The 20,111-nt window shown below is 45.1% G+C and overlaps 1 protein-coding gene across 1 annotated transcript; it reads left to right on the plus strand.

Annotated features, from left to right (window-relative positions):
- The first annotated feature begins 3,736 nt into the window (after positions 1–3,736).
- DMRTB1 (DMRT like family B with proline rich C-terminal 1) lies at positions 3,737–8,772 on the plus strand. Its single transcript, XM_075616366.1, has 4 exons — positions 3,737–4,175; positions 5,136–5,323; positions 6,153–6,303; positions 7,612–8,772. The coding sequence occupies exons 1-4, from the start codon at positions 3,839–3,841 to the stop codon at positions 7,671–7,673; spliced, it is 738 nt and encodes a 245-aa protein (XP_075472481.1). The 5' UTR covers positions 3,737–3,838; the 3' UTR covers positions 7,674–8,772.
- The last annotated feature ends 11,339 nt before the right edge of the window (positions 8,773–20,111 follow it).

Consider the following 20,111-nt stretch of genomic DNA (forward strand, 5'->3'; position numbering starts at 1 on the left):
AGAATTTTGGGGAATGTTTATACGAGGTAATATTTGGAGTTATAGGGAGTCTTTATATGGAGCAATAGGAGGAATTATAGGGAGTGGTTATATGGGGTAATAAGAGGAGTTATAGGGAAAGGTTATTTTGAATCAGGAAATAATTGGAGATTGTTAATTAATTAAATAGTATGTTGAAAGCTCTGCAGAAATCTCAGTGGTTTGCTTCTCATATTTTGAGTTTCCAATCACAGTGCAGGAAGCTTTTGTTATTTTGTGATGAACCAATCATAGAACAGGAAGCATTTCCTGCCTTTTGTGGGGAGCTAATCAAAAAGGAGGTTTTCCCTCTTTTAACGATAAACCAATCACAGCGCAGATCTACTTTCCCGCCATTTGTGCTGTACCAATCACAGCTTAGGATGGTGAGCAGCTCAGGGCTTATAGACAGAGACACTCAGTAGCCATTCTTTCCCTTTATAAACATTCACAGTTATCAGGGAAACATTTCTTTCCAATAACAATCCCCATCAGTAATGTGTCTCCCCTCTCTTTCCGCATTGGTTATCCTGATGTTAATATGACATTTACGTTAATATTGATGTTAATATTAAGATCCTGCAGCATGAACGGAGGCAGCAATAATACTCCATACAGTAACGTAATACCACATAAAGTACTACAGGGGTTCTCAACTCCAGTCCTCAAGACTCCCCCAAGGGGTCAGGTTTTAAGGATATCCCAGCTTCAGCACAGGTGGTTCAATTAGTGCAGGGGTGCTCAAAGTTTTTAACTTGCGCCCCCCCCCCCCCCCGCCTCCTTAACGCCTGCCTCGTGCCACCTCTCCTCAGCTCCGGCGTCAAATGACGTCACGGGGTCATGTGACGTCACGTTACCATGGCAACGCGACGTCAAGTGTCCCCCGCAGCGTCATTTGACGCCGGTGACCATGGCGATGCCTCGCCGAAGATCAGGTAAGTGAAGCTGCAGAGGCCTCACGCGGTCCCCACGGCACTTAATTTAAGTGCCTTGGGGGAGAGCACGGAGACCTCTGTAGCCGCCGCGCCCCGATGGAAAATCTCCCGCCCCCCACTTTGCGCACCGCTGAATTAGTGCACCTGTGCTGGCGCAGGAGTTGAGTTGAGAACCCCTACAGTAGTATACAGTACCAGTAGCCCGGACATCACTCGCGTTTATAATATCCAAAAGGCGACAATAAATGCTTCTCTATACAAGGACAATATGGGTATATTTCTATTTAATAATATATTCCCCATGTATTCATCTAGAACTATATATATACACACACAAACATATGGATATATAGACATACATACAGATATACAGAGTATATACATATACTGAGTTAAGCAGGACCATCATGGAACATTTTATTTATTACATTTTTCCTAATACCTCTGCAAGGTTTGCCTTATTTTCTCTGTACATTTTCTTTCAGCCAATAAAAAAAAAGATTAAAAAGAATTAGAATGTATTTAGTTGTTTGACATATAAATTGTGGTCTGTCAATTATGTAATCTAAGCAATAAAACCCATGTTCCTTTATTCCTAGCACGAATATCAGCTGTATGTATGTACAGTATGTGTGTATATATATGTGTGTATATATATAATGTATATACACACGGCACAGTGATAGGATGTTTCTGTAAGATACAGATATCCCTGCGTGTCTCACTATATGTGTCCTGTTATTAAACACCTTTTCTCCTGTAAAGATGGAGAATGGGAGTTGTTACACAGAGGAGCAGATGGAGAAACTGTTACTTTGTGCAGAACCACAGGTGGGGGGAGGGTGTGTGTGTGTGTGGTGCAGAGTAAATGAGTACTTCAGCATAAACTAATGAAATATTTGTAAATCAATATTGCTGACCTGAGGAAGGGAGAACTCTCAAAAGCTTGTTTTGTAATATTTATTTATAAAAATGTTTTACCAAGAAGTAATACAATTGTTAGTCCAAATAAAAAAGGTATCACGTAATACTGAAGTACTTGTTTACTCTGCGCTACAGTATTATATAGATTATATATATATATATATATATATACACACACACACACACACACACACACACACACACACACACACACACACACACACACACACACACACACACACACACACACACACACACACACACACACACACACACACACACACACTATACATACACACACAAACTGGATATATATACAGGGCTATTTACGTGGGGGCTGGAATACTAACTTGGAGAGAAAATAATTTTTCTACCAATTTCTTTATTTAAATCTGAATTATTGACTATAATTTAGATATTCTTTGTTTAGAGTTCCATATACTGTATATGGATTTAATTAAATGTAATGACCTGTGAGTGCTCAGTCCCTTCTGGCTATAAAAATAGTATAGAAAACATTACCGTTCTGGCGATAGGTAAATAAAGACAGCACTCAGTCCAGTAATCCATAAATGGTGTATTCAGCATACAGCTAAAAAAAGACGCCCAATCCGACGTACGAAAGGTCTCGTTCTAGGATCGAAATGTCGGATTGGGCGTCTTTTTTTTAGCTGTATACTGAATACACCATTTATGGTCTACTGGACTGAGTGCTGTCTTTATTTAACTATCGCAAGAACGGTAATCTTTTGTATATATATATATATATATATATATATATATACACATATATATATTGGAGATGAGTCTAGTATGTATGCAGTATACAGTATATAAGAATATATATATAATATCTATTTTCGATTTAATGTCCAAATCAGAGGACCGAGGGAGGTTCAGGATATGACCGAGCTCAGGCCGCACTCCTTGTTATTCAAGCTGTGTATGATAATAGCAAATGATTATATACTGTATACTGACAAAATGGCTGCACGCAACAAGTTAAACTCAAAGATGGCTGTACTCATGCTCAGTGGGAACCTTATTACGATTCAACCTGGCAATATCAGAATGTGGTTGGAACAACATATGGGACCTTGCACATAAAACAAATTTCAGAGATGCCAAAATGGGGGTTATACTTAAAACGAAACCTGTGTATTTCTTAGCGACATTGCAGGAGATTGAGCAATGCAGTGCTCATTTACTTCATTTAATATAATCCCCAAACTTCACCTTTACAGTTGCAAATATGCTGTTACTATAGTAATTAGATAAACATGCTGTTGTCTTACATATTATTTACCTTAGGAATTTATTTATAGATCATGAGACATTTAGATAAACAGTAATGAAAAATTAAATATCAATAATAATTGGAACATTACATCTAATTATTCCCTCTATAAAAGAAATAACAAATACCACAGATTGTACGTCTCTGTGCTGCGATAGAAGCGATAACTATGATCTATACTGGAATTACCTCCATGTTTATCTGACTACTAATTCCTAATCCTATTACCTGATTAGTTTCAGTGTCTTTAGTAGCTTTTCTTCTTCACATTATATATACTTGTATATTTATATTATTCCTACAGTTGTACAGTAGCAGATGAAAGCAAAGATCCAGTAATCTGCCAAAAACATTTTTTCATGTTTGGGGTAAATATTGTGAGTGTGTAAATATTATGCATGATACATATACACTATGCATCATTATACACACTATGCATTATACATTATATACACAATATATGCATTATACAATATATGCATTATACAACATATACATATATATATATCCGCCCCCAGCCCACCCCTCTCCTGGTGATACAACGTATATATGTAACTCCCCCTCCCCACCCCCCGGTCACAGTCTCTGTATCACCCGCAGTGACACACACCCCGGTCTCCCTCTCTGCCTCCGATCACCTCTCTATCCCCCCCAGTCAGGTGTCATGTCGGGCCCGGCGGGTGACTCCGCGGTGCCGGTTCGGGTGCCCAAGTGCTCTCGGTGCCGGAATCACGGCTTCGTGGTGCCCGTGCGGGGTCACTCCGGGCGCTGCGGGTGGAAACTCTGCACCTGTCCCAAGTGCGCCCTGATCTCCGAGAGGCACAAGATCCTGGCCGCTCACAAGCTGCTCCGCAGGGGAGCAGCCCGGGGGGAAGGAGCACACCCGGGGGAGGCACACCCGGGCGAGGCACACGCGGAGGTAGCACCTGGGCCCGGTCACCCGGAGACCAGTGCTGAGCACAGACCCCCGGGGGGGCGCTACAGCACAGGGACCGCTGCAGGTGATATATTTAGGTGACACAGTGAGGTGACAGGGTGAGGTGACCGTGACAGTGTGCGGTGACATAGTGAGGTGACACGGTGAGGGTGAGGTGATAGGTTCAGGAGACATGTTCATGTAACAGGTTCAGGTGACATGTTCATGTGAATATACAAAACTGATATTGTGACTGGTCACTTTCTTTTGTGCTTCTAATGACCTGGTGAGGTGACAGGTTCAGGAGACATGTTTATGTAATAGGTTCAGGAGACATGTTGTGGTGATACTGAGGTTCAAGTGACACACGGAGGTGGCATGGTGAGGTGAAAGTGCGAGGTTCAGGTGACAGGTTAAGAAGATCTGCGAGTGTCACGTGTCACCTGGGGCTGCGCAACAGAGAAAAAATTGTTTTCTGAGATTAAAAGACGCCACTGTGTCATGGTGACCAAGTATACTGACAGTGATGGGAAGCGGTGTGTGATGTACCCTATCCGGCTCCTGTCTAAGAAGGTCATACGTGTCACACCCAGTGTGCGTCACTTTGCATCACTGTAAGATGGGGTTGTAGCGTCCTTTGCATCAGTGAGTGTACATGTGCAAGACACGTTATTACTATGACATTACCGCGGACACAATGTTTATCTCGCCCTTTACTGCGGATCCAGTTAAACAAATGTAGCCACCGGTAACAACATACAGTAGCGCCATGTCGCGTGGTAAGAATTATGTTGGGATGCTGGCGATAGTATAAGATGTACCTTTATTCACATCGTTAGCTCTCATCTGTCCTGCATCAGCAACTTTCGACTAATGAATCAGAAGCAAAACATAAAAAATAGACATCGGAAGCACAGACTGGAATATTAATTAATTATTGCTCTTGACTGTAACACGAGCCGGCCTGACACAGACCCTCTGCCATTCCTTATATATTCAATTACAACCCTAACCCTCATGTCTCTATGTCCTGGCTAATTTGCAGGGCCCCCCATGCTCTCCGAGTGTGTGCCCAGCCCAGAGTTCTTTGAGAAGGAGACCCCCAGGATGTACCCAGGCTGCCCCCCCATGTACCACTACCACCCCTTCCCCATGGGATTTGCCGTCACTCCGCCAGGATTCAGAGGAGTAGGAATTCCGCAGAGAGGCGTCCGACATAGTCACCCGATGAGTGTGAGCCAGAGTGAGAGAATGAGGGGAGACAGAGAGAGTGAGAGCAGACTCGGAGAGAGCGCGAGCAGACTTGGAGAGAGAGCAAAGACAGACTAGGAGAGAGCGAGGGCCGACTAGGAGAGAGCAAGGGCAGATGGAGAGAGAGCAAGGGCAGACTCGGAGAGAGCGAGGGCAGACTCGGAGAGAGAGCAAGGGCAGACTCGGAGAGAGCGAGGGCAGACTCAGTGAGGAGACGGAGAGAGAGGGCAAGGGCAGACTCGGAGAGAGAGCGAGGTCAAACTCAGAGAGAGTGAGGGTAGAATGGAGAAAGCGAGGACAGACTCAAAGAGTGAGAGGAGACAAAGAGCAAGGTCAGACTCGGAGAGAGAGCGAGGGCAGACTCGGAGAGAGCGAGGGCAGACTCGGAGAGAGAGCGAGGGCAGACTCGGAGAGAGAGCGAGAGCAGACTTGGAGAGAGAGTGAGGGCAGACTCGGAGAGCGAGGGCAGACCCAGAGAGTGAGAGGAGACAAAAAGAGCGAGGGCAGACTCAGCAAATTAGGGCAGACTCGAAGAGAGTGAGGGCAGACAGTGAGTGAGGGCAGACTCGGAGAGAGCGAGGGCCATTCTGTGTATGTACCTGTATATATGTCTGTGTGTTAATGCGTATCATTCTGTATATGTACCAGTCAGTGCAGTGTATATGTCTACTGTATGTGTGTTAATGTGTATCATTCTGTATTTGTACCTGTCGCTGCAGATCATAGATAAAATGGTGACAAGTGTTGCTTTGTGACATTCATGCTGATGATGTCATTGTGTGACATACTCTGTTTTGTGGTGTTTGTGCAGCTCCAGGATGCAGGGGGAGATTTCCGTCACGGTTATTACCCCTCTGTTCCTCCATTTATACCACCTGGCTTCCTGCCCGGGATTCACTACCTGCGCCCCCCTGCGCCTCTGAATGTCAGTGTGATGGCCGACCACAGCAGGGACGTTTCGGGTGAGTATCTGTGACACACATTGCTGGGATATGAGGGCGCAATACAAGCACTTACACAACAGATGATTGTCAGCTCCACAGGGCAGGTCCCCTTTATCATTTAATTGCTGCTCTTATCTCCACTTTGTACTTAATTTTTCCTGTATTGTAATTTTGTAAAGCATACACACACACACACACACAAAAAACATTCTGCAAAGAGATTTGTCCTAATGGGGAGATATAAGTACATACAAATATGTGTAAGTTATATGCTGCTGTATTGTCAGTTTGTTTATCTAATTACAAACTGTCTTTCTTTCTGGCTGCATTCCACAAGGACTGACCCAAATGCTGGGAAATGCTATTGTCACAGCATACTTTTGAGCTCTACTACTCACACCTGTAGCCCCTCCCCCGAGCTTCCTTTAAAAGCAGTTCATTTCCACTTTCTGGTTGCCAGTTTAATGGGTCTTGTGCATAAAAATGAGCACAACCGTCCCACCCTTTGCAATTTTGCGGGGCTGGGTGCAGCCAGGGGCTTTCGCCCGTGCTCTTCCCTGGTCCGGCATCTCCTCCTCACATGACGCCGTGACGTCACATAGTCATGGCAATGCGACACTATTTGCCGTCGCGGTGCCATGATGACGGGACGCTGTAGGAGGAGATGCCGCCGGACCAGGTAAGAGACACTTAGAGAGGCCCCGTGCTCTTCCCCCGACAATCGGTTTAATTGTTGTGGGGAAGAGTGCAGGGACCTCTGGAAGCGCGAGGCTCTGTCCACATGCACCGATGGCACTGCCATCAAGCCAGCCCTGGGACACCTGGGAGATATGTGATAGTGGAATTTCCCAGCATCTGGGTTAGTTCAATGCTAGAGTTGCTGCATTGACTTGCAGAGGTTGTGGGTTTTAATCCTGTTGGGTCTGACACTAATATCCCCTTTGTCACAAGGGCCCTTAGACTGATTGGTCTTCAATATATATTTTAGGATGTGATTAAATATACTTTCTATAAACATTAGCATATCTCCCAGGGTACTTGAGGTATGTTCTTTTGTTTAGCACAGGCATCTCTCCCTAATTTATTTGGAGTGAGGTTTGAGGGGACATATATACAACTGGAGATACTATTAAATCCTCCTCCCTCCTTCAGACCATTCGCTTTTTAAAGAAGCGGTTTAGAAGATGCGATTTGCAATAGAGAATACAATTTTTTCTCACATTTCATTCCGCTTCCTGTGAACATGACAACCTGTGTGGGTTTTGCAATTTTGTGTGGTTTTTTGCGTTTTAGTAATGAGAAGATGTCTGTGTTTTGCTGTCTTAGGTCCGAGCTGCAAGATGATGCCAGAGAGAAGCCAGGCACAGGGCAGGGAGCAGAGCAGCTAAGAGGCTCGTGGCTGAGAGCGCCCCGTGCAATATGAATTAGAATAGGAGTAGGACATTTCTAACATACATTATTAACCTCTTAAAGCTGCAGTTCAGGCTCCCGTTTTTTTTTTAGTTTTTTTTTTAACTTCAATAGTTTTATCTGGGCAATCTCTACTTACCTAAAAAAAACTGCATAGCTGCCGGTTAATTCGTTCTCCGTCTATTGATCGGCAAAGTTTGGCGACATCTTTAATTATGGGGAACGTAAATCGTTGCTATAGGAACAAGCATGCGTGTTAAAATAGAATACAAGAAAATTGGTCTTTCAAAGTTGTTGTTTTTAAAACAGAAAATGCTAAAAGTATTTTTTCTTACTACAGAACTGATTTATTAAAAAAAAAAACACACATGCGGGATATTGCCTGAACTGCAGCTTTAAGTAGAATAGGATTTTGCAGTATTGAAGGCATTGATAATGTCTCATGAAATTGAGCTGTACTGCCTTATTCTTATTAGATCTGTAAAAAAGTAATTGTGAGGAAACATATAATTTACCAAAATCTGCAAAACTTGTGCAACCCACCAAAAAAACAGCAACACATTTAACTAAACAAACAAACAAACACTGAAGGCAATACAATGATCTTTTCTTTAATATACGGAGGTTGTTTTACACTCCTTTTTATAGCTGGGAACCACACTGGGTCTGTTTAAGGTTTTCCGTTAAATGGCTGAGTGCTGATCACACTGTGTGTGTTAACGCTAAACTTGACTACATCAGAAAACGCTGTAAATAAAATCACCTGCCCATTGGTAGTGACAAGTTACAAGTAGTGTGCACATCATAAGGTACCAGACTTTGCTGGGCCAGGGTAGCCGGTACAAGTTTAACTAGAGCTGATCAAAATGTAACAGTTGTTCAGTCCACGCGTCAAAGGATTTATAAATGTTTTGTATTAACACCGTTTGATACTTGCTGTTTCACTGGAATCCGTTTTGAGCAGTTATATAACACTGGATGTTTGACAGATTTGCCAGTTTTGGAACAAAGGGCTGTACTGTTTTACACACTGAATTTTATATTTGTTTTGCAACTAATAAAGTTAATATTCTTGTTTGTTATATTGATTTTTTTTTTAACGGAATTTATTTTTAATATATCTTATATTTAAAAATCGTAATAATGAATCATCTGCATTCTCATCTTTCTTTTTTTTATATATAATTCTTGGTTTATCCTCAATAATCATTGCAACATTTGGGTCCCTTTAGCAAGCACATTTCTGTGTTGTATCATCAGAACTAGCTAGAAAAGAACCAGATCCCAGTATAAGATATCATGCCACACATATAATTCATACATTCCCATAAGGGAATATTTTGCATGGAAAGTGGATCTGCCAAACAGATTTCCTACAAAACTCTCATACAGATATAGAGAAAACATTTTATTATATGATCCAGGGTGTAACTGTAACATAGAGAAGAGATTATATACACATTATCCTTCAGGCCTAACCCCCCGGCCTCTCCTACTCACCCCCTGGCCTTTCTTCTCCTTACCCCCAGGCCTTTCTCTGCCTCCTTACCCCCAGGCCTCTCTCTGCCTCCGTACACCCAAGCCTTTATCATCCGCCTTACTCCCGGGCTTCTCTCCTCCTCTTTATCCACAGGCCTCTCCAACTCCTCACCACCAGGCTCCTCAGCCCTATCTTCTCCAACTCCTCACCCCGGGTCTCTCACTGTCTCCTCACTACTAGACCTCTCCTCCTGCTCATCATCCCCGGACCTCCTGCTTCTCACCCCCAAGCCTCTCTTCGTGCTACTCATCCCTGGGCCTCTCCTGCTCTTTACCTCAGGACCTCAGCTCCTGCTCATCACACCCGGGCCTCTTCCTGGCTCCTCCCAGGCCTCTCCTGCTCACCCCTGGGCCTATCCTCTGCCTCCTCATCCCTGGGCCTATCCTTTGGCTCCTCACCCCTGGGCCTTTCCTCTGGCTCCTCACCCTTGGGCCTATCCTCTGGCTCCTCACCCCTGGGCCAGTCCTCTTACTCCTCACCCCTGGGCCTATTCTCCTACTCCGCACCCCTGAGCCTATACTCCTCAACCCCGGGCCTCCTCCGGCGCCTCACCCTCGGGCCTACTCCTCCTTACCCCTGGGCCTCTCCTCCGGCTCCCCACCCCTGGGCCTCTCTCTGGCTCCCCATCCCACGGGCCTCTCTCTGGATCCCGACCCCCCGGGCCTCTCCAGTTCCTCACCCCTGGGGCTCTATTCGTGCTACTAAACCCTGGGCCTCTCCTCCTGCTCTTTACCCCAGGGCCTCTGCTCCTACTCATCACACCCGGGCCTCTCACTGGCTCCTCCTGGGCCTATTTTCCTACTCTGCACACCTGAGCCTATACTCTTACTCCTCAACCCCGGGCCTCCTCTGGCCCCTCACCCCTGGGCCGCCTCCTGCTGCTCCTCCCCCCTGGACCTCCACCTTACCACTGTGCCTCTCCTGCTTCTCACCCCTAGGCCTCTCCGGCTCCTCACCCCTAGGGGTCTATTCGTGCTATTAAACCCTGGACCTCTCCTCCTGCTCTTTACCCCAGGACCTCTGCTTCTGCTCATCACACCTGGGCCTCTCACTGGCTCCTCCCAGGTCTCTCCTGCTCACCCCTGGGCCTATCCTCTGGCTCCTCACCCCTCGGCCTATCCTCTGGCTCCTCACCCCTGGGCCTATCCTCCTATTCGGCACCCCTGAGCCTATACTCTTACTCCTCAACCCTGGGCCTCCTCCGGCGCCTCAACCCCGGGAATCTCTCTGGCCACTCACCCCTGGGCCTACTCCTGCTGCTCCTCCTCCCTGGGCCTCTCCTCCACCTAACCACAGTGCCTCTCCTCCGGCTCCCCACCCCTGGACCTCAATCTGGATCCCCATCCCCCTGGCCTCTTGCTCCCCACCCCCCGGGCCTCTCCTGCTTCTCACCCCTAAGACTCTCTGGCTCCTCACCCCTGGGGCTCTCTCCGTGCTACTAATCCCTGGTGCTACTAATCCTGCTCTTTACCCCAGGACCTCTGCTCCTGCTCATCACTCCCGGACCTCCCACTGGCTCCTCACTCCCAGGCCTTTCCTCTGGCTCCTCACCCCTGGGCCTCTCTCCTCTGGCTCCTCACCCCTGGGCCTATCCTCCTACTCCAACTCCAGGCCTCATCTGGCTCCTCACCCCAGGGTCTGTCCTGCTCCTCACCTCATGGCCTCTCCTCCTGCTCACCCCATGGGCCTTTCCTGCTTCTCACCGCTGTGCCTCTCATTTGGCTCCTCACCTCTGGGCCTCATCGCCCTTGAGCCTATCCTGCTCCTCACCCTATCCTCCTGCCCCACACCCCTTAGCCTCTCCTGCTCCTCAGCCCCTGAGTCTCTCCTGTTCATCACCCTTGGGCCCCTGTCAGGCTCCCCACCCCTGAGACTCTCCTGCTTGCTCCTTACCCCTCTGCCTGTCCTCCTCACCCCTGGGACTCTCCTGCTCCTCACCTCTGGGCCTCTCCTCCGGCTCCTCACCTCTGGGCCTCCTCATCACTCCTGGGCCTATCCTGACCCTCACCTCTTGGCCTCTCGTCCTGCTCCCACCCCTGGGCCTCTCCAGCTGCACAGGCCTCTCTCTGGGTCCCCAACCCTGGGCCTCTCCTGCTCCTCAACCTGCGCCTCCTCCAGCTCCTCACCCCTGGGCCTATTCTCCTGTCTCACCCTCGGGCCTTCTCTGGCTCCTCACTTGTGGGCCTATCTCTGCCTCCTCACCCCCGGGCCTCTCCTCCTGCCCATCACCCCTGGGCCTGTCCTCTGGCTCCTCATCCCTGGACCTCCTCCTTACCCCTGGGCCTCCTGCCCCGCACTTCCAGGCATCCTCCGGCTCCCCACCCCTGGGCCTCCCTGGCTCATCACCCCTGGACCTCTCCTCCTGGTCCTTACCCCCCGGGCCACTCCTGCTCCTCATTCCCTGGCCTTTCTTGTGCCCGGTGGTAGAGACTTGATCTTGTGTATGGGGATGTTATCCCGGTGCTTGTGGATGAGGTTCCATGTTCAGCACAGACACACACTGACAACCTGCTCATCCCCTGCCTAATGGAGCCCAGGCCTCCTCTTCCTGGCCTGGGCCTCCTACACCACCCTTATCTGAACTTCCGCCGCAGGGAGCGACTGGAAAATATCTATCAATACTGCGCAGTGTAATATCCATGGCGGAATTAGGAAGGAATTTATTTTTCCCCTTATGAGACATCACTGGATAATGTGTCACTGGGGTTTTTGGTTTGCCTTCCTCTGGATCAAAATACTGTAAATACTGTAAGGGGAATGAAACAGATAATGAACTAAATAGAATAGATGAGGAATAGATGAGGAAATAAGGGGTTATGGAGGTAGAATGGGGGCAAGTGCGAAGTTGAAAAGCAGCGAGACACCCATAGTAAATACAGATAATACAAAAAACAACTTCTAAAGGCTAAACCAAATTGGCACAGAAAGGAAGGAGCAGATAAGATAATAGTACAGGCTGAAAAAAAACTTAAATGCATGAATGCTAATGAAGCCTGACAGATAAAATGGGGGAGCTTGAATTAATAGCTGCAAGGGATGATATCATAGGCATTACTGAAACATGGTGGGATGAAACTCATGACTGGACAGTTAATTTAGAGGGTTATTCCCTTTTTCGGAAGGATCAAGCAAATAGAAGAGTTGGTGGGGTATGTTTATATGTTAAACCGGCTCTAAAACCTATTATAAGGGAAGATGTTAATGAAGGGTATGATGAAAATGTAGAGACTTTGTGGATAGAAATTAGCAGTGGAGGTAAAAGTATAAAGAAAATGTTTGTGGGAATATGCTATAAACCACCAAATATCTGTGAGATTGAGGAAGCTAAAATACTTTTGCAAATGGAGAAGGCATCAAAACTGGGTCATGCAACAGGTTTTTGGGGGTGCTTAAAGACAATTATATGACCCAAATTGTTGAGGAACCAACCAGGAGAGAGGGGCAATACTGGATTTGGTAATATCAAACAATGTAGAAGTAATAGCAAATATTAAAGTCCTGGAACATTTGGGTAACAGTGATCATAACATGGTCTCATTTGAAATAAATGATCAAAAAACAGATTACTTGGGTTCAAAGACGACCTTAAACTTTAGAAAGGCAGATTTTAATAAACTGAGGTCTAATCTACAAGTAATACACTGGGATGATGGTTTTGCAGGGAAAAATGTAGAAGATAAATGGGCAGTCTTTAAAACTTTGTTAGAAAAGCACACTTATCAGTGTATACCCTTGGGTAATAAGTATAAAATAAATAAGTCAAAACCAATGTGGCTAAATAAACAGGTAGGGGAGGAAATGGAAAAGAAGAGGCAGGCATTTAGATTCCTTAAGTCAGAAGGGACAGAAGCATCATATCACAATTATAAGGAATGTAACAAAAATTGCAAAAGGGCAATCGAATTAGCAAAAATGGATAATGAAAAAAATGATTGAAACAGAAAGTAAGATCAACCCTAAAAAGTTCTTTAACTACCTTAACAAAAAAATGAGAAAATAAAATATAGGACCATTTCAGTGTGAGATGGGCAGGCAGATTATAGGAAATAAGGAAAAAACAAAGGTATTAAACAAATTCTTTGCCTCTGTGTAAGGTGTCTGGTAAGTAGGAATTTAGACCACGGTAATGCAGTTGATGTGGTCTACTTAGATTTTGCATGGGCGTTTGATACGGTTCCACACAAGAGGTTGTTGTACAAAATAAAGCAAATTGGACTCAGTAAAAATATATGCACCTGGATTGAAAACTGGTTGAAGGATAGGCAGAGGGTTGTCATAAATGGAACTTTTTCAGATTAGGCTATGGTCGTGAGTGGAGTACCTCAGGGATCGGATCTGGGATCCCTGCTTTATAACTTGTTCATTAATGAGCTTGAGGTTGGCATCGAGAGCAAAGTCTCCATCTTTGATGATGATACTAAATTGTGTAAGGTATTAGAATCAAAGCATGATGTAATTTCTCTCCAAAAGGACTTGGAGAGACTGGAAACTTGCGCAGGTAAATGGCAGATGAGGTTTAATACAGATAAATGTAAGGTTATGCATTTGGGAAGCAAGAATAAACAGGCGACTTACAAATTAAATGGGGATATATTGGGGGAATCCTTGATGGATAAGGATTTATGAGTGCTTGTAGACAGCAGGCTTAGCAATAGTGCCCAAAGTCATGCAGTAGCTGCAAAGGCAAACAAGATCGTATCTTGCCTTAAACAGTCAATAGATGGAAGTAAACATAATTATGCCCCTTTATAAAGCATTAGTAAGACCACACCTTGAATTTGGAGTACAATTTTGGGCACCACTCTTTAGAAAAGACATTATGGAACTAGAGAGAGTGCAGAGAAGAGCCTCCAAATTAATAAAGGGGGTGGACAATCTAACTTATGAGGAGAGACTAGCTAAATTAGATTTATTTACATTAGAAAAGAGGCGTCTAAGAGGGGATATGATAACTATATACAAATATATTCGGGGACAGTACAAGGAGCTTTCAAAATAACTATTCATCCCAAGGGCAGTACAAAGGACTCGGGCCATCCCTTAAGGTTGGAGGAAAGGAGATGTCACCAGCAACAAAGGAAAGGGTTCTTTACAGTAAGGGCAGTTAAAATGTGGACGTCATTACCCATGGAGACTGTGATGGCAGATACAACAGATTTGTTCAACAAAAGGTTGGACATCTTTTTAGAAAGGAAAGGTATACAGGGATATACCAAATAAGTCAACATGGGAAGGATATTGATCCAGGGATTAATCCGATTGACAATTCTTGGAGTTAGGAAGGAATGTATTTCCCCCTTATGAGATATCATTGGATGATATGTCACTGGGGTTTTTTGTTTGCCTTCCTCTGGATGAATATACTGTAAGTATAGATATAGGATAAAGTATCTGTCGTCTAAATTTAGCATAGGTTGAATTTGATGCACATATGTCTTTTTTCATCCCCATGTATTATGTATTACTGAGCCGTGCAATACTGTCCTGTGTAATACTGTCCGTGTGAAGGACGGTCGTCATGGAAAGGTCTGGTCACTCTGGAATGCCAGACCGCCAGTACCCAAAACAGCGGGTCACTGGTACACTGAGTGCCTCTTTTCCTACAGACCCCAAGGGATTCCTGCTCGGGTTTGGGCAAAAAGGTGCCCAAAAACATTCCTAGCCTTACTTTGCTAGGATGGTAGCGTCACCACCCAGAACCGCTAGGGGGGGATCGTACCCCAAGAGCTAGGCTCTTATACCTGGGGTACCTCCCACCCAATCCCGGTGATTACAGGCTCTCGTGGTCAGCCACAAGTTACACAAACCAGGTATACATACCGCAACGATTCTAGCCTAAACTCTTATACCTTGGTGATCTCTGGGGCAATGGGTTCTCCGCTAACTCAGAGTCGGGATGGTGCATAGCAAGAAACTAGGGCTGAGAAGTAGGGAGGGGCAGAGGAGTGTAGAGCTTTAAAAGTGAGGAGGAGAATTGAGTGTGAGATGCGGGATTTGATAGGAAGCCAGGAGCATGATTTCAGCAGGGGAGACGTTGAGACATATTTAGGAAAGAGTAGAGTGACTCTGGCCGCAGCGTTGAGGATAGATTGTAGGGGAGACAGGTGAGAGGCAGGAAGGCCGGACAGCAGGAGGTTACAGTAATTGAGACGAAAGAGAATGAGGGCCTGAGACAGAGTTTTAGCAGTCGAGTAACAGAGGAAAGGGCGTATCTTTGTAATATTGCGGAGGAAAATGTGACAAGTTTTAGAGACGTTTTGAATGTGAGAGGGATTACTGGGGATAATGGGAACCCAGCCAGATTCTAGGGTCACATCATTCTCAGTAAGCATATAACACAATATACTTATATTTACAAGTTACACAAAATCATGTGGGATAACACTCAGATATGACAATAGGGCTATTCTACAAGGGTTTAATCTACAAGAGTACAATACACAAAATATAACATACAATCAGCAAATAAAAGGGGTGAGTAGTAGGAGAAAAGTTCTTTAAAAAAAACTTACTGAAAGTTCAGTTACAGTCTGTAGGGGGCGGATTAAAGTCTCTCGGGTGGTGCAGGAGAAGAGAGAACAGCAGAGGCCAACATACAGTATTCCAAAGAGTGATCTAAAAGGTAAAATGGCCAGGCATGTTTAAAAAAAAAAAAAAAACAATTCTTGTCCATTATTCCCTATGGGGTTTCCAGACTAATCGGACATTTGGGAAGGCTTTTAATCTTGAGCCAATCACAGAGCTGGCTTGCATCTAACAGATACATGGAAATAGGGGTTAATGATTCATCCAGCAAAGGGTGCTGAAACGTCTGAAATCTGGGACTATCTCTGCAGGGGTCATGCAGCCAATAGTAAAGCTACATGGGACACAGCCCATGCAGAGCCACAATATACCCCTTCTGGGACAGTTTCACATCTAAGCAAGGCTAGTACAGAGGAACCAAAGGGTGGACGTGACTAGGGGGGAAGGGAACACAGTATATCGAAATAGCTGGCCCAACGTGTCAGACTTTTAAGAAGGTGGAAAATAAGCAGTAGGGAGATAGAAATATGTTCTAGGAAACACATTTTTTTTAATGGGAACATTAATGAGAAATGCTTTTTCCCCCGTTAAACTTGAGAGATTGTGCGGGGGATGATTTGAGTAAAGCATTAAAAAAAAAAAAAAATAGCAAGAGAATTTCCGCCAAAATATAAGGATTTGTCCTAGAACTTTATGCAGAAATTAATTAGAATCATTTTATTTCCCTTTAGTAAAGCGATTTGGGAAATATTTTTTTTTAAGATCCCAATTTTGGGGAAACTTACATATTCAGAATGTATCTATGGAATTTTTAAGAATAAACATAAGTACAATAATGGTACAATATTCCTGATTTTAGGAATTGTTAAGTATAATTTGTGGATGGCTAAGTGCCAGGTTTCAATTAAAAATTGGTGTATTTCTGAGGTTTAAGTTTTTCAGGACATTGTGAAAGCTGTTAGAAGAGTTAAGGGAAATGAGAAATTGCTTTTAGAGGAGAAAACTTGTAACAAATGCTGGGCTAATATTGTATAACGTAAGTCCATACATATTGTGCAGTTTTTGTTTGTAAATTGATTGTTCTGTGAAATGTAATGTTGGGAAAAAATTCAATAAAAAAAGGTCCTCCTATTGCCCCATACAACCCCTCCCTATAACTTCTATTACCCTATATAACCCCTCCCTATAACTCCTCATATTGCACAATATAACCACTATCTATAACTCCTCCTATTGCCCTATATACCGTAACCTCTCCCTATAATTCCTATGACCATGTGTAAGAGGCAAGTGCAGACGTACACACAAGGAGACAAATTTGGGGAAATTAAAACATGGCTTTATTCAGCCTGTCCCTTTAACAAGGCAAAACACAAAAAGAAACAAAAGAAACACACAGCCTATCCCTGTGTAAGGGCTAACTCACTTCCCAGCCCTGTTCTACAAGACTGGGAGGAAAAGCCCCTTACCAGCCTATCATTCCAAAGTCTCAAAAAGTACCTAAATGCAGGTGGCCTTTCATGTCAGTCTCCGGGGTCTGGATAGTTGTCTGCTTGAGGGTCTAGCCTCTGGTAGTGTCCTGCATCCTCTGTGTCCAGGCATAGAGGTTTGGTCCCCTCATGTCTTGCTATCAACACACAGTCCTCCTGTGTCCTCAAGACTCCTGGATGCAGTTTCAGCAGGAGTTTTTAAACCTGTCTGATTACCATGGTGGAGACTGGGTAATTGTCTAGCTGCAATTATCCAGCTCCCTGCTGGTTTCTCAGACTACTGAGGCTTTGTATTGCAGCGTCATTGAGACAGGGTTGCTTCCCTGTTACACCATGTAAATAAACTTGCTTTATATAACTAAAAGTTTCTGCCCGGATTGATGGGAAGTTACTGTTATATATGTTTAACCCTCTGGGTGTGTCATGACATAATGGCTCATTTTATAGGGGAGAGCGGGATCTGGTCGGAAAAGGAACAGAAGAGGCGAACTCATCAGTGACGTGTTGATGACGTGATCGCAATGTGACGAAAGGGCCATGGCACTCAAAGGGTTAAACCGCACATTTTGGCAAAGGTTCAATCAACAGAAGTGTAGTGTATTTCACACGGGCATTGCTGGAGTGCAGTGTAACCCGTGTTCTCATTGTATGTAGCAGTGTATTTCACACGGGCACCGCTGGAGTGCAGTGTAACCCGTGTTCTCATTGTATGTAGCAGTGTATTTCACACGGGCACCGCTGGAGTGCAGTGTAACCCGTGTAATGATTGTATTATGACTACACAAGCTTTGCTGGTCACACTCGTTTGAGAATGATTTATTAGTTTCTGCTGTTATGAGATCGTATCACTGGCACTTTCACTGTTCTACATGCAGTATTATATTACAGAATGTGACTGCATGGTTCCTACGTTATGTACATTGACTACTGCACCCCTTCCAGAAACTAAGGACATGTGTTGGGGAGTAGGGCAGGGGGGTGCAGGGCAGAGGGGTGCAGGACACGCTTTGTATAAACATCAGGGAAATTTAGCCCCAAAATATATTAAGCCTTTTTAGAGCATGAGGGACCAGCAATATATTAGGGGTGTCAAGCTAAAGGTAACTGTCTTTGTCTCACGGAGGACAACACTGGGGGTACTTTTATAGATCAAACTCCGCTGTTTGAGATGTCTGAAGGCAGCACTCCAACATCCTAGCACCTCTCCGTTCCTCAGCTATTATTTATTATTGTTTATTGCTGAGCCTAAATAACAATTATATCTGGTTTGGAATATTACGCCTGCGTAAATATATGTCTGTTTTTTTTGTATTCTTAAGGAGATATTATTTTTGTTTATTGATGAAATGCTGATTTTTTTTAAAATTATTTCTAAGCAAAAATGTAACACAGCCACAAAACAGTAAATATTTCTGGTTTTGAGTGTTTTTAATTCCTGTGTTTCTTGACACATATTTCTGGTGGAATTCTGTCTTTTTAAAACAGAGGCTGCAAATGCGATTTTAGAATCTTAGATGTACCCCCCAAAAAAGCCAAATGATTTTTCAGCAGATCATTCTTTGAAGGCTCTGACTATCCCGCATGTTACACAACGCGCCTCATGTGCAAGAAAAGCTTTTCTTAGAATGTTATGTAATAGATTCCATCTGCAAACCCTCCTGCTTTTATTTAATTTACCCGTTACTTTTAATTATTAACTCAATTATTCTTATTTGAATGCTATTACTGCTTTAACAATAAGATTTAGTGTGATGCCCCGAGCAGTTTGGTTTGAAAGAGTTCCACCGTTTTTATAGAATCTGTATAATTAAACGCAGCTTCAGAAAGAACGCGATGTATTGATGCTTTCAGTGTGTTTCAAGATGTTTAAAGGGTGCTACAATGTTTGTGAATGTTAAGGGATTTCAATAACTGGGGATGTGGAAAGGGGCAGTTAGTACATGGCTTTAGTTTGTATTTGTAATCTGCTGAAGACGGCAGTGGGTGGGGAGTCTGTACATACAAAATCAGTAACATACATAAATATATATTTCATGTAAAAATGTATAAACCCAGGGGGGCTGCAGCACCCCCACACTCCTGCTTCCAGCCCCCCTGCATCCCTATTTCCAGCCCCCTGCATCCCTACTTCCAGACCCTCCACACTCCTACTTCAAGCCTATCCCGCACCTCTACTTCCAGCCCCCCTACTTCCAACCCCCCAGCTCCCCTATTTCCAGCCCACTGCACTCCTACTGCCAGCTACTGCACCCCCACTTCCAGCCTCCCCCCACACCCCCACTTCCAGCCTCCCCCCACACCCCATCTTCCAGCCTCCCCCCACACCCCAACTTCCAGCCTCCCCCCACACCCCAACTTCCAGCCTCCCCCCACACCCCAACTTCCAGCCTCCCCCCACACCCCAACTTCCATCCTCCCCCCACACCCCTACTTCCAGCCTCCCCCGCACCCCTACTTCCAGCCTCCCCTGCACCCCTACTTCCTCCCTCCCCGCACCTCTACTTCCATCACCCCGCACCCCTACTTCCAGCCCCTCCAACCCCTACTTCCAGCCTCCCCCGCACCCCTACTTCTAGCCCATTGTCACCCCTGTGTCTGTGTGTATGTAACGAGTGCTCACCACAAACAGGACGGGACAGCGAGGCTGAGGTGGGGATGTTGGAATACACCGACCTCCAACCACGAGACCGTGTCCGGAGTGCAGAGTAAAGGTCATGTAGCTGGGTCAGGATACGAGAGATCAGAATGGTCGTATATACTCGCCGTGGTCAGGGATTGGAGAAGTCGGATAGTCGTTGTGCGGTGCCGGGGTCCAGGAGTAGAGAAGATAGAAGTCCAATAGCAAGCCGAGGTCAAGGGTC

Source organism: Ascaphus truei, chromosome 10 (genome assembly GCF_040206685.1).
Source record: "Ascaphus truei isolate aAscTru1 chromosome 10, aAscTru1.hap1, whole genome shotgun sequence".
Classification (NCBI taxonomy): domain Eukaryota; kingdom Metazoa; phylum Chordata; class Amphibia; order Anura; family Ascaphidae; genus Ascaphus; species Ascaphus truei.

Bases quoted from the DNA above. Each gene is read 5' to 3' on its own strand.
- DMRTB1 (XM_075616366.1), top strand. From the start codon at position 3,839: ATGTCGGGCCCGGCGGGTGACTCCGCGGTGCCGGTTCGGGTGCCCAAG. The intron at 4,176-5,135 runs GTGATATATTTA...GCTAATTTGCAG, and splicing joins CAGCACAGGGACCGCTGCAG to GGCCCCCCATGCTCTCCGAG. The intron at 5,324-6,152 runs GTGAGCCAGAGT...GTGTTTGTGCAG, and splicing joins GACATAGTCACCCGATGAGT to CTCCAGGATGCAGGGGGAGA.